General features: G+C 28.1%; 1 protein-coding gene across 1 annotated transcript in view; it reads left to right on the forward strand.

The window, feature by feature from the left end:
• The first annotated feature begins 7,373 nt into the window (after positions 1-7,373).
• The window catches only part of LOC107173346 (zinc finger domain-containing protein striped), a 29,426-nt gene continuing 22,468 nt past the window's right edge, over positions 7,374-14,331 (forward strand). Inside the window, exon 1 of the mRNA XM_089226016.1 lies at positions 7,374-8,359. Coding sequence (XP_089082142.1) covers positions 8,011-8,359 — 349 coding nt within the window. The 5' untranslated portion in view covers positions 7,374-8,010. The remainder of the gene's footprint in view (positions 8,360-14,331) is intronic.

Consider the following 14,331-nt stretch of genomic DNA (forward strand, 5'->3'; position numbering starts at 1 on the left):
GCCTGTGGTAACATATTTTCAGTAATAAAATACAAATAATAAAAAAGAAACATTGACATAATATTTATGTACTTAAAATGTGTACTGGCACGTTTTGCAGAGATCATAATATAGATACCTACTCATATACATGCTGTACATGTACTAGTATTTTTAATGAAGTCAATATTGAAGTACATTTTTTAAATATTAATTAGTTTCTTTTGCATTATTGATTGATCATGTATAATATTATTAATATAATTATGTTTGTTAATTACTGTTGTATCATTAATCACTATCATATGTATATTTTACTATGTAACTGTTAAACCTATAGTAAGATTGCTAGGCACAGAATTAAAAATAAGACCATTTTACTATAAATTGTATACACACAAAACCAAAGAAGAACTCTACTAATTCATTTACCACTACAAAATACATAGGTATTTATATTATTATAACTACTGTGAAATCCATATTATTATTTCATTACGGACTTATAATTTAAGAGTTGCGGATAAAAATATTCTTTCATAAAAATGTACATTTTTCTTAAATGTTAATTATTTTCTTTAAAATGAAACGATCTTGATAATTTTATGTTGAATTAATACTAATCTATACCAAAAATTCCAATTGATATACGTTAATAATATATATTATACTATATGTGTAATATATAATGTATAAAATAAGTGTAGATAATATGGAACAATGAGTAAACATGAGATTTATGAAAATAATAAGTAATAATAAAGCGATTAAAAATCTGAACATAATACTAAAATATTGTGGTTTAATGAGAGGGTAGAAGATGGCAAAAAATATGTAGACGTACTCGTATGTATAAAATAATAGACATATAAGTAATAAATATTAGCGCAGATTGACGCGATAATTGACATTCACGCCACGTACATATATATATATATATATATGCTGATATACGTCCATCGGTCACAAAGAGATGGAAACAGAGTGAGAGGGCTCTTATACCCACATAACATTTGTGCATTCCGTGACGTCGTCTATTTGTCACATTATAAGATTTAAACCTTTAACAGCGCTCAAGGACTCGTATAATTCACGCATTTTATCATCTACGATTCCACGAAATTTTGCATCATTTTATATTTTCATTCTATTTTCTATGACAATTATTATATTTCAATAGCAGATTATTTTGATACTATATTAACCTGTTGGTTCCCACCATAGAATATAAAATAATATTATTACTAAAATGTATTCTAGAAATTTGCTCACTCAAATCGAAGTGAAAAAAAATCGCACATGGATGTTTGCACCATATTGTTGGTTTCCATTATAGGAAGATAATTTTACACTGATTTGGACCAACGAATTTCTAGATTCACTACCTGTTCTTAATTATACTATACCTACAAATGTAAATATAAATAAAATGGATGTATATTTTAATAAAAATAAATTTAATGAATAAATAAAATCGTCAATAGTTGATTGCATGCATTTAAGCGTCACATAATTTCGTTCAGTTCTTGTTACTTAGGGTTTTACCGACTTTAAAAAGTTTACACCTATTACTAATATGATATTCAGATGTAGATATCAAATAAGCTAGAAACGTCTTATTTTAAACTACCTAATAATGAAAATAAAAAATAAACATGATTGATTGTTATTTTATTATTTTGTAATTATAATTATTTATAAATACAAACCAAAATCTCATTTTATAATATTTATTTTGAAAACATCATTAAATATAAAAATAAACAACAAAAATAAAGAGATATAAATTAAAAATAGTTAGGTTCTATATATTTTCATCGAAAAACCAAAACTCACAAATTTAAAAACAAATATGTAAATTTAAAAATATTTTAAATTAATACTATAAGACATTAGAAATTAAAAAACTAAGTATTTTTGTGTTGTCCATAATCTTGGAACATTTCCAGAAATTCATTTGTTTTATTTCATACTACTAAAGTTTGTTATTTTTAAATTATGAATATTTTGTTTTTAAAGAAATTTTTAACTCGAAGAGTTATTATTTTAACACTGTTCGAAATAAAATAAAATTGGTTTGGTTATTTTAAAAACTTATGATTGATTAGCAATGTACAAATAAATAGTTAAATTAAGTGGTAATTTAAAAAAAAAAAACATTTTTCCCCTATCATATAATCTAATATAATATATAATAAATCAAAAGTTGTTTATAAATAAGATACATAATTTTTATTAGTTTTTATTAATGTTTATTACTTCAGTATCACTGTAAATTCATAACAATACTTTTTAAACATTTTACCTACACTTATTTTGTTAGAAACAAGATCACTAACTTTATGAATTTCATATTAGATGCATGATTCAACGTGACATATAGTATTTTACACAATTTTAATTTTAATTTTAATATAGTTATTTAGCATAAAATATGCATTATTCTTTTTTATAGTTAAGCACCTATGCAAAATAAAAATATATTAGGTATATACTTTATTAGTATAAGAAAATGTATAGACATTATTAACAAAGTTTCTAAAAACAAACAAAACAAAACCAATGCATATAATTCCTAGCCTACTAGGGCTTATAGGGGCACTAGAGCCTAGGGTAAAATACGTACTAGATTTTAAATTAAATATCTTACAAATATATAAAATATACTAAATATGTCAGATTATATTCGTTATTTTTAATAGCCTACCAGAGTAAATCAATTTAATAAAACATTTTAACCTAAAGTAGAAAACAGTTTATATACAATTTTAAATAGAATAAAATATAATTTTCTTTCTCCGTTTCTCCTTCCCCGCAATTAATTTGTTTGTTCCAAATGTCCCAACAATAAATAATCGCAATAACAAACAACAACGTACATATTTAAATAAACTTTCGAGTTTCAACTTTCACTGGTACTACTACTTTATTAAGTACATCGTGAGTAGCACGTTTCAATCATTGCTACAATCATTATTAGTATTTAACACGACACCTCATCGACGTCATTTTCACTTGCCAACTTTTCACAAATCCCTCAACAACGCTTTAATTTTGTGTAATACAAAAATAATATAATCCCAAATGATTTGCCCTCAAATATGACATAATATAATAGGTTTTAATAATAATAGATATACGTAACTTGATTGATAATCGTTTTTTTTAAACAATAAATACATTAATTTAATTTTTTTTGTTAGTTGGTGTTTTAAGCCTGCGATACAATTTGTATGTAATTACTAATTATAATGAAACACTAATTATAATAGACACTCCTAAATAGTGGATACCTTCAAATAAGGGTCACCTCCGAATAGTGGTAAAAGTGACCGAAAGCGTCCAGTATTTAGAGGTTTCACTGTACATACTACATAGGTATTGTAATAACTAATGATTTTATGCCATTTTTTTTTTTTTAATATAATTACCGAAACATGTCTTGAATAATTTAAATATCTGTATATAAAAAATATTTCATATGTCTATACGACTATGGTCAATATGGCATCATCGATATAATTATAAATTCCCTTATTGTGTTGTCTAAGTATTTAAGTTGGCAGTTTATTTTTATAAAAAATATATATTTGACTTACATTATAAATTATATTTCTTAAAAGTAAATTAATAGAGTAAGTATTAATTTAAGTTTCAATTGATAAAAACTTTCATATGTTGAATAAACCTAACGGGCAGGTATTCAAGAGGTGTAGTATTACTATTATAAATATGAATGTAAGAAAAAACGAATATTTAAAAAATTATTTGATTGGATTTTTCACAACATTTGTGAAGTAATAATATAAAAATTAAATTCCTTATTTAATTCAGTTTAATGTATAGTATGGTGTTTATCTAAATCATAATTAAATACAAGTTATAAGCTCAAACACATTCGTATCTTAAATTTAGAAAATTTAGAAAAATATAAATACATTTAATAAAAAAATGTACATACATCGAGTATACTATATACAAAATACCTAAATATTATGGTAATATCTTGACTAATTAGTAAAATATGTCATGGTTTAGATAACGAATTACCGTCTATTTTAAAATTTATCCAAAGGTAAGTAGTAAGAAATTGATAGAGGTTCAATGTTTAACCTTCTTAAAAATGAATAAAAATAAAAAATAAATATTTGATAATAATCTATGTATCTTAATTTAACTACATACATTACCATTTAAAATAATTTGTAATTTTTGAAATGTTAAATTGTTAAATCTATTAAAAGAACGTGTTGTATTTAAAAAAAGTAATCGTTTAACTTTAAAATTATTTATTATGTTTCTTTATATGAGATTCATAAATTCACCAGAATCCTACAGTCATCATTGGAATCATTATTTAAACGGGCATTTTTAAATTAAAATAAAATAAAAATGGCAAACAAAACAGTTTTACTTAACTACATAATCGAAAATAACGACTGTAATATTTCTTAAATACTATTTTGAAATATTTTGAAATTATGCGTTAAAACTTAATTGGCATTCATTTATTTATGTAGTCAAACATTCAATTTGGTTAGGTGATCTATATTTGTTATTTTTAAATTGATACATAAAATAGTTCAATTATATTATGAGCCATAATTTAACTGTATTAGGTACGTTAGATTATTATAGGTATCTCATTCAAACATTTAGCGCGTATATTGTTGGTGTACCTAGTATAGTTATTGTAGAGCACAATAATGAAGTGTTAATATATGTAGATAAAAAGGAGAACTTTAATTATTATCGTGTCTCTAATGTATTCGATTACTGTTGTATTATAGAGTTAGAGTATATGGTTATACTATTGAATTTAAAAATAAAATTGAATGTGTAACATTTTGATACATGCCTATAAAAATATGTTTTACATGTAGGTATGGGTATGTAAGTAATATAATACATTGATCCCATTATTTTATATCTTGTCTTCACTCCTTGGAGGGGAAAAATACATTTTCAAACCACATCTAATTTGAATTGACTATATTTAAAAAAAAGAAATTGATTTATGATTATCCTAGTCAACAAGCATAATAATATATTATAAATATTTAAATACCTAGACTATGTAGTAATTTAGTTAATTCACAATTTTATCATAGTTACCAATGTAAAATATATTGTAATTTGATAGGCATAGACAGATAGTGAGATAGTGAGTGATAGACATTTACGAGTACAAATTATTTAATTACCTAAATACCTAGTTGAATTGGTACTTTATTAATAAATGATAATACCAATATTCCTTAGTGAATAATATTTAAATATTATACTTTTTTGGGAAGGAACTAATTATTTATAATATGATCATTGTAAAATCTAAATATACTTTTAATCAATAAACTACTTATTAAAATATTATAATAAAGTATATCATATATTTGATATTTAATTTCAAATCAATTCTTAAAGTTTATACTATGTATTGTATATGTTTGATACTCTTTTATAAGAATATAATAGTAGATATATTAAAATATATTCGTAATGGATAAGTTTTCAGTTCATTTATCATGATATAAAATTACAATTTTTAGGTAGGTATACTATATATATATTTTATATATATATATATATATATTGAATTTAGGTTAGAAGTGTAAAGAAGATGTCATTGATTTTAAAATAAACTGTTTTATAAATATTCCAGAAATATTATTACATACCTTTATCCAATCATATTATTATAAAGTATAGATACTGACAATTTTAAAGATAACTGCAGATGCAAATGGCATTATCATAATGACGTTTTTGAAATAGCTTAGCAGGTATATATTTTTCACCTTATTTCAAATACGAAATAGTATGCCTATAATAATAATATTGTAAAATAATAATTCCATTAGTCATTTAATAATGTAAAACATATTAAACTTTTTAATATCTAAAACTTTATTTAGTTTGGTAGTCTTAGCAAGCACACATCGTTTGTGGTGATTTTTATTATTTTAAACATAATTTAATATATATGTATCAACCTAAGGTATATTTAAATTTGATTTAAAAAAACGCTTATAAAAACTTTGAATGTTCAAAAAAATGTTTTCAATGAATTTGTTCATGTCGAATACCTAATACAGGATAATATTATAACATTGTGTCGCTAGGTATTCGGAGAAATGTATAAAGATGATAAGTTATAGAATATGCGAAGATTATACGTCAGACGTCCATACACCAAAACAATAATCATATTTTATTCATATTATTTTCAAACGGTTTTAAATATTTAAAAAATTAAAGGATTTATTTTGTATTTCAAAATTTCATAACCATTATTTAAAGCTAGACTTCATAATAATAACCTAGTTTTACTTTTTATTTTTTAGTTATTAGACGGAACATAAATTATTATATAATAGGTACTTAGTTATAGGTGTAATACATAAAAAAATCTCTACTTAACAATTAATTATCATTTGACTTGACTAATAATGTAAATATTTAACGTTGATTTATGAAAAAAGTTAAAAAGTTAAGATTATTCAATATATTTTGACTATTAGTTGTTCTGCAAAAGAAAATATAATACTCAAAATATAGTTTTATACTCATGACTTCATGAGACTGATATTCCAACAGATGATTAATAGCTTTATTGTATGTTGGTATACGTGTAAATTTAGGTACCTACTACCTACATATTATATTAAACTGGACTACTAAAAAATAGTATTAGTTGTTATGAAAAATATGACTTATACGTGTCAGATGCCAACCAAACCGCTTATATACTTATAACGGCTATAACCTATATCAAAGTGTTTTTTCCAGATAGAAAAGTTATACATCATTACACACTAGAAAATAAGACATTCGTTCTCAAAGTTTATATTAAACAGATATGCTCCAGAAGACATTAAATGTTCACGAAATCTTTGGAACCATATGAAATTCTTGAGATTCAAATCAGCAGACACGTTGACAACTACAACTCTAGGACCCATCATTAAACCACAGTAATATCCAACGTAATAACGACATTTTAGTGAAGTTATGAACTGTGAGGATGATGCGCATAGAGCGTTTGCGTCGTGCTGCATCGGCGAGACGCGTCAAGAGACTCGAGCGCGCAAATCGAGGCGCGCGTGACGTCATGCCCGTCGGTGAACACGGCCGTGACGTCAGCGTGTCGTACGCCCGCGGACCGACGAAAAACACAGCCGCCGCGCGTTTCGTTTACGGAGTTGTTGCCTTGGGTTTTCCGCCTACAGACACCATCGGCGGCGGCAACGTTCACCGGTCGCGCCGCATAGGCAACGGCCGGCCGGTCGGTCGGTCGGCGGCCATACGCACAGCCGTCGCGGAGGACCGGCCGCCGCGTAAAAAGTCCTCGGCGCGCACACCCTATCCAAACGGCGACCAGAACGCCAACAGGTGCGGACGCGCGCGCACATGAAATTTGTACCTACGTAATAATATTAATATCGCCGGTATTTGTCATTATACCGCCGCTGCGGTTGTACGCATGCACGCGCGCAACGTGCGACCATAGAATATCATCTCGTCCGTCGCGTAATCCACGTGGACTGCAGTGCCGCCGCCGCCGCTGCCGTCGTCGTCGTTAAAACGTATTATAAGTAGTTTATGCGTGTGTGTGTGTGTGTGTGTGCGTGTGTGCGTTCGCGAGTTTTGAATCTTCTTCTTTCAGTATCCCCCCTCCCACCGCACTCGTTCACTGTTGCAGGCACGACGTACGCCGAGTCACGCACGCGCTCGTAGTTTTTTGTAATCTCGCAACATTCGGCTTTCGTTTTTTTGAATTTTCGTTCACGTACGTCGTCGGGTCGGTCGACGAGGTGCGTGCTCGTCGTCCCTGTATGGTTTATCATTACAAATACCCAAAATAGGAGTCTTGTTATACGACTTGCACAGGTGCTGCTCATCAGACGGTAGTTCGCGTGGTCTATCCGATATACGCGACGCAAGTGCCCGATGGTCGGCGGCGTCGCCGTGCGCAGCTGACGCTGGCCATGGTTGTCACCGCGGACGTGAGACGGCGAAGTCGCGCGGGCTATGAAAAAGAATGTTGGCGGCGACGGCGGAGGCGAACGCAAGTCCTTGCGGAACAGGCGCCGACGGGGTTTGGACGGTGACGGGCCGCTGTCATCACCACCGGCGCCTCCACCGCCGACCGTGGCCGCGGCCACCGTCACCAGCGGAGCGCTGCACAGACTTCAGGCGGTGTCAGCCGCAGCCGCGTCTTCGTCGGTGGCGGCAGCGGCGTCGGTGGTTGTGGCGGTTGACGGAAGGGATTCGACGGCGGCCGTCACTGCGACTGCAGACGATTGGCTATTCGCCGATTGGTTGGATGGCGGTGGTGGCAGCGGAGGTGGCGGTGGAGGTGGAGGCACAGTTGCAACAGGTACGTTCAACCACTATGCTATTATTCGCATTTACGACCATTGCTAACACATCCCTTAGAACCCGGACACCTCATCCCCCATCTTTTATAACGGTACCAAACCCCTGAAATGTGCGCGTAATCTTGACGACGACGATGACGAATAATATGAAAACTGCTACGTTTACCGTTTACGCACGTGACCGACATAATAATACTATATCATTGTTAAATAAATATATAAGTACGTTTAAATGTATGAAATATTAAGTCATTTTTACCATTCGATACCTTTAGGAATACTAACGATAGTATATATAATACCTAATACATGCGTGCAGCGTGTTTCTATCGATGGTAGATAGTTTTCATAACCAGATGGTTTGTTTAGACCTTATATCGAATGCTTCATGTACAATAATTAATGATGATCGAATCTACCTCGTCCACAGTATTTCAGCTATTTTGAATCATTAAATAGCAGCAAATTGTAATTACGTCTTGAAGGTTATATTATATATTTTAGTTGAAAATGTATTTGAAAAAAAATATTTATATATTAATTGGTGGATTTAATAACGATGTTCTCATACAATTTCTTACGCGATAGAAATAATGAATATATTATGTGTGGTACCTACTACCTATATCGAGTTTGTTCTCTTTCAAGTTATTATGGATCAACAGATCATTATGTATATAATCGATTCGTATGCAATAAGTTAAACTATAATTCTAATAATAATTAATATTTATTTTGTTCTTATTTTTTATGTATACTCAATAAATTATTAAGATGTAATATCTCTTGTTAGAAGCTAATAAAATAATAATAATAATAAATTAATAACTTTTACAAACTAGACCCTACATGTATCAAATCTGATCCCATGTAAGATAAATCTATAACGAATCATATGAATATAATATACATTCGTATAAACGAATTAAATCGTTAGCTATATTAATTAAAAATACCTACAACTATTGAAGTACAATAAATTATACTACTGTATAGTGTATATTTACAGATTTATTTATACTAACTATTATTTATAGTTGATATAAATAAAATATTTTATTAGAATGTCTCAGAAAACCATTGATTAATTAATGTCGAAAATAAACTTAATATGATTATATTACTTGTACATAAAAACAAATAATCAAGATTTAAAAATATTTTGTTAAAAACATGAAGAGCATAATATCATCTTATAATAGGAAATAAGTAGAACTATTAAAACATTAAGGACTATATTAACCATAAAATCCGTTACACTGTCATCTGAAGTCTAAAAGTCAAACCTTATGGGCGGTTATTAGCTCGAGGGACGTTTTATCTCAGTTTGCGTATAGTGTGTATACTGATTGATGAAATTTCCACATACAGATAACATCGTATACGCATTATATTGTATATTTTCCCTTCGGGGCTCTTATATATACATAAATACACCACAGGCATGCGCACGAGCAAAACATAATTATAATTACTGGTATTTATAATTGATTATGGCATCGGTGAGTGTACTTCGATTTGTAAATAGCTCTGAAACCGCTGGCGGGTGATTCGCGAGTTTTTTTCCTTCCCGTCAACCAGATGAGTCAGCTCTATTAGAAACTCAGTCTTTGAGATTTTCGATGAAAGAAAAAAAAAATTAAAGCCTTTTTAAAAATGACCAGTCTTACTCAGATCTTACTGATCAGTTTGTACACCACGCTATTACAAAGTCATTGGAAATATTCGAAACCACTGTCAGGCCACTACGCAAGCTGTACATACATATCGTTGTGATAACTTATTTATTCTCATCAGAAATGATTTGTTTGTACATACAAAACACAACTTAATCGATTCGTTTTAGAATATACTCATCTCGGTTTATCAGAAAAATGTCTTAATATACATAATAACATAACTTATAGGTACACGATTAATACCTACATTTCGATTTATATATTTTAATAACTGCAGCAATATAATAATATACATAAATTGGGACAGGTATAAATGTACAATAAATTTGATAGAAAACGTTTTGACGATTATTTATAATTCTCAAAATTGTTACTATATTATTGATTAAAATTTAGTATTATTAAAAAATAAAAAAGAGAAAGTTTGTGACTAAATTTAACGTGTTTATTAGATGTTTAGTTAATATTACCACACATGTAAACACGTTTTAATAGGATTTACCGCCTTAATTAGCCCTTTATTCCCTATAGGGTTACACCCTATTGATGCGTTTATTATACAAGTGGAAAATATGTAAATAGACACCACACTATAAGGCTTTATATAAATTTAAATACGTAAGTAAGTTACAGTTTCTCTGCCCATTCATCTGTACACGACCTTTTTGATAAAATAAAATAATTAACATAATACACATTTTTCATATTGATATTCAAATTATTTAAGTTTAAGTATATAGTTCAAAAATGACGATATGAGAACATTGATAACTAGTACAAGAATCCACATAGAAAGTTAAACATATTATCAAAGAAGTCATTATATTTAATTATAAACGTTGTTTACCTTAAAATATGACATAGTGGTAAAAAATATCGACAATACCGTCAAATTATGTAAATCAACAATATATTTTCCAAAAATAATTTCACACAATGCAAATCAAATAAACACAATAAAAAATGTTGTTTCATATTATATATACGTTTCAGTCATCAACACAACATTATTCTCGTAATAAATTAAAATTTTAATAAATATTAATACACAATTTCCTTATGAGTTGTGACACTTTTGTTGAAAAAATCGACGTATAAGAATTATGAATATTTTAAAAATAATATTTTCTATAGAATGGACATTTTCTAAGTGTATATATATACCAGGTGATTCTTTTATCATTGAACACTCATTATTTCAAAAATTACTAATGTTTTTGAAAATATTTTTTTACATAGTTTCAAGTTGTTCAAAAACCAACGTTTTTATTAAAAAATTATATTTTTTATCCTTATCATTTTTTAAGTTTTTTACTTTTTTTAATGACAACCTAGAGTTTTAATTTCATATTTCAAAGCAGAATATTTTTCTAAGTATTTTGATACGTAAAAATCGAATTTTGGACGAGTAGTTTATGAGTTATAAGCATTTAAAGTTTAGATTGGCGGAGTGGAGGGGTTACCCCGCAAAATGTTTGTCCTCTACTCCGCTTGTCAAAACTTAAAATGCTTATAACTCATAAAGTACTCGTCCAAAATTCGATTTTTATGTATCAAAATACTTAGAAAAATATTCTGCTTTGGAATATGAAATTAAAACTCTAGGGTGTCATTCAAAAAATTAAAAAACTTAAAAAATGATACGGATAAAAAATATTTAAAAATATAATTTTTTAATAAAAACGTTGGGTTTTTAACAACTTGAAACTATGTAAAATAATATTTTCAAAAACATTAGTAATTTTTGAAATAATGAGTGTTCAATGATAAAAGAATCACCCGGTTATATACATTATTCTATAATAATATAGAGAGGAACCCTACGGTTTTCGGAGGCCCTGAGTAAGGTTTTTAAAGTTACAATAACATGTCGTTTTCGCAAAACATATTTTATAAGATAAAAGAAAGAAACAGGTATGGCCGTGTATAGCTTTATATGGAATTGCGATCAGAGGGCCAGTAAACCCAAGGTGTCTCGAGTGGGCGACATTATAATAATAATAATGATAATAATAATAAAAATAATAGGAGGTACACTGTAATAATCGGTTTACATACTCAATTTAATAGTATTTCCTAGTGTGGATAGTGGTTAATTAAAAACATTATGACGATCCGGTTCTTGGTGCGATGTTTACTAAAAAAATTTTGCGAGGAAAAGAAAACAGCGAAACCACCATTTAAATTTCACTGGAAAATGAATTTTTTCTCAGAATCTTATGGACAAAATAATACTACCCTGAATTGGCTACATCATAACGTATAAATGCGATTTCAACATTTTGAACAATAATATTTGTAATATATTCAAAAATAAAGTTGAAAGAGAATCATAAAATATTAATGAAAATGAAAAATGATTAAATATTACTACAAAAAACATTAAGTATAAAATATTATATTAAAACAAATGACCATTAGTACATACTAAAATGTTTATGTTTATCTAAGTACTATTAGAATATACTTCAGAAAGTAATTTTTTAACTTGAACAAAATATTCCATTCATCTATGCAGCAAATTATTGTTTCAATTTAAAAATTTTTACGAAAAACTTCACAAAGCTGACGGAGCACTCCACTATAAAATCGGCAGAAGATCCGTCAACCTAAGATTAAAACCACAGCTACCACAGGATATACTACTTGAACCCAGAAAAGACACCTCAGATTCAGATACGGATCTGGACATATAATTAACCAACAATTAGTAAAAATTATAAATACTATGTTAACATATAACCAAAATTGTAAATTTATGACAATTTAAAAAACAAAAATACCCGGCGTATTGACACAATTAAATTAATAAATAAAAAAAATTATTGTTTAAAATTAATTGTTTTAACCAGAATGTATAAACCATATTATATGGTATCATATTAAAAAAAAATAAGCAATTAAATATTTGAATACGTATTTTTATTACCTATATCTTTATTACAATACAATATATAAACTGTGTTTACTTTTAGTTTGCAGGTACCTTCTTCGTGATTTAGTTACTTATAATTCGAATAAAGTATTGAAAATCTAAAATTTAAAAATAATTAAAATCTCATTATAATTACTACATGATTTCTGGTGTATATATATCATAGACTCGTTTTAAGAATGGAGTATAAGGCATTTTCCTCACGATACCTCAACTATTGGTAAAATTATAGAGCACCACCATATATTAATTAATAATTTCCAATAAAAAAAATGCACTGTTTGACATAATCTACACTAACGATTGTAGACTACTTTATGACATGTAAATATATGGTTTTAATTTCTAGCCACGGTTGATTGAGCTGCAGTTTCCGAGTTCATATCGTGCAATAGTTATTATCTAGAATCTACTCTATTTTATTGGTAATAAACTAATAAATAATACTGACATTTATATTAATTATGGTTCTAAAATATTTTAATCTATCAATGTATGGCTGGAAATTAGAAAAGTAGTTTTATCGATGTGATTATAAGAAACAACGTATATTGAGGAAAGGATTATATAAAATGTTTTTTCGTTCAAAAATTAGGTACAATGTACATAATAATATAATATAGTTGATACCACAGAACATTTAGTTTATATATAAAACAATAATTTATGAAAAAATAACAACCATGGTAAAATGTACGATTACGAGTGACAATCAACAGGAAGCTACACCAATCATCGGAATTTTCTATTTAACCGGAATTAGTGTAAAAACTATAAAAATATATTACAACATTATGTTTCATAAGCGCATTTGACGAGATTAATAAACGTGCATAGCCTAAGTTTATATTAATTTGAATGATTTACTATATCCAGTATTATAATAATATTATAATAAAATTATTTATATTGACGCAGGTGCAGGTTGAATGATAAAAAAGTTCATTATAGTTAGGTCTATAGAACTAAAAATAACGCCATTTACTCATGCATGCTATAATATATGTATATAAAGTTTAAAACTCAAGAAATGTGTTTACTGTCCGAGCAATATGTGAATCAAATATTTAATCATGAATTAGCCATCTTTGAAATATGTCATGGACAAAAGACGATGTTCGAAAAAAAAATATTCTAATATTCTAATTAATTTAATTATTAGTCAATTTAAATATGAATAATATAAAAAACACTTGAGTACCTATTAGTGACAGTACCTATATCAACTAAGAATTAAGTAACCAATGGTTAACTATATAGAAAATATGTGTCAATGACAGATATCCATTTGTAGGTTTAAACTCATTGTCCAAACCTAAATGACAGAATCAATATAAATAATAATATAAACAAATAA

This window comes from Diuraphis noxia, unplaced genomic scaffold (genome assembly GCF_037042655.1).
Source record: "Diuraphis noxia isolate RWA-SAM2 unplaced genomic scaffold, SU_Dnox_SAM2 contig0004, whole genome shotgun sequence".
Lineage (NCBI taxonomy): Eukaryota > Metazoa > Arthropoda > Insecta > Hemiptera > Aphididae > Diuraphis > Diuraphis noxia.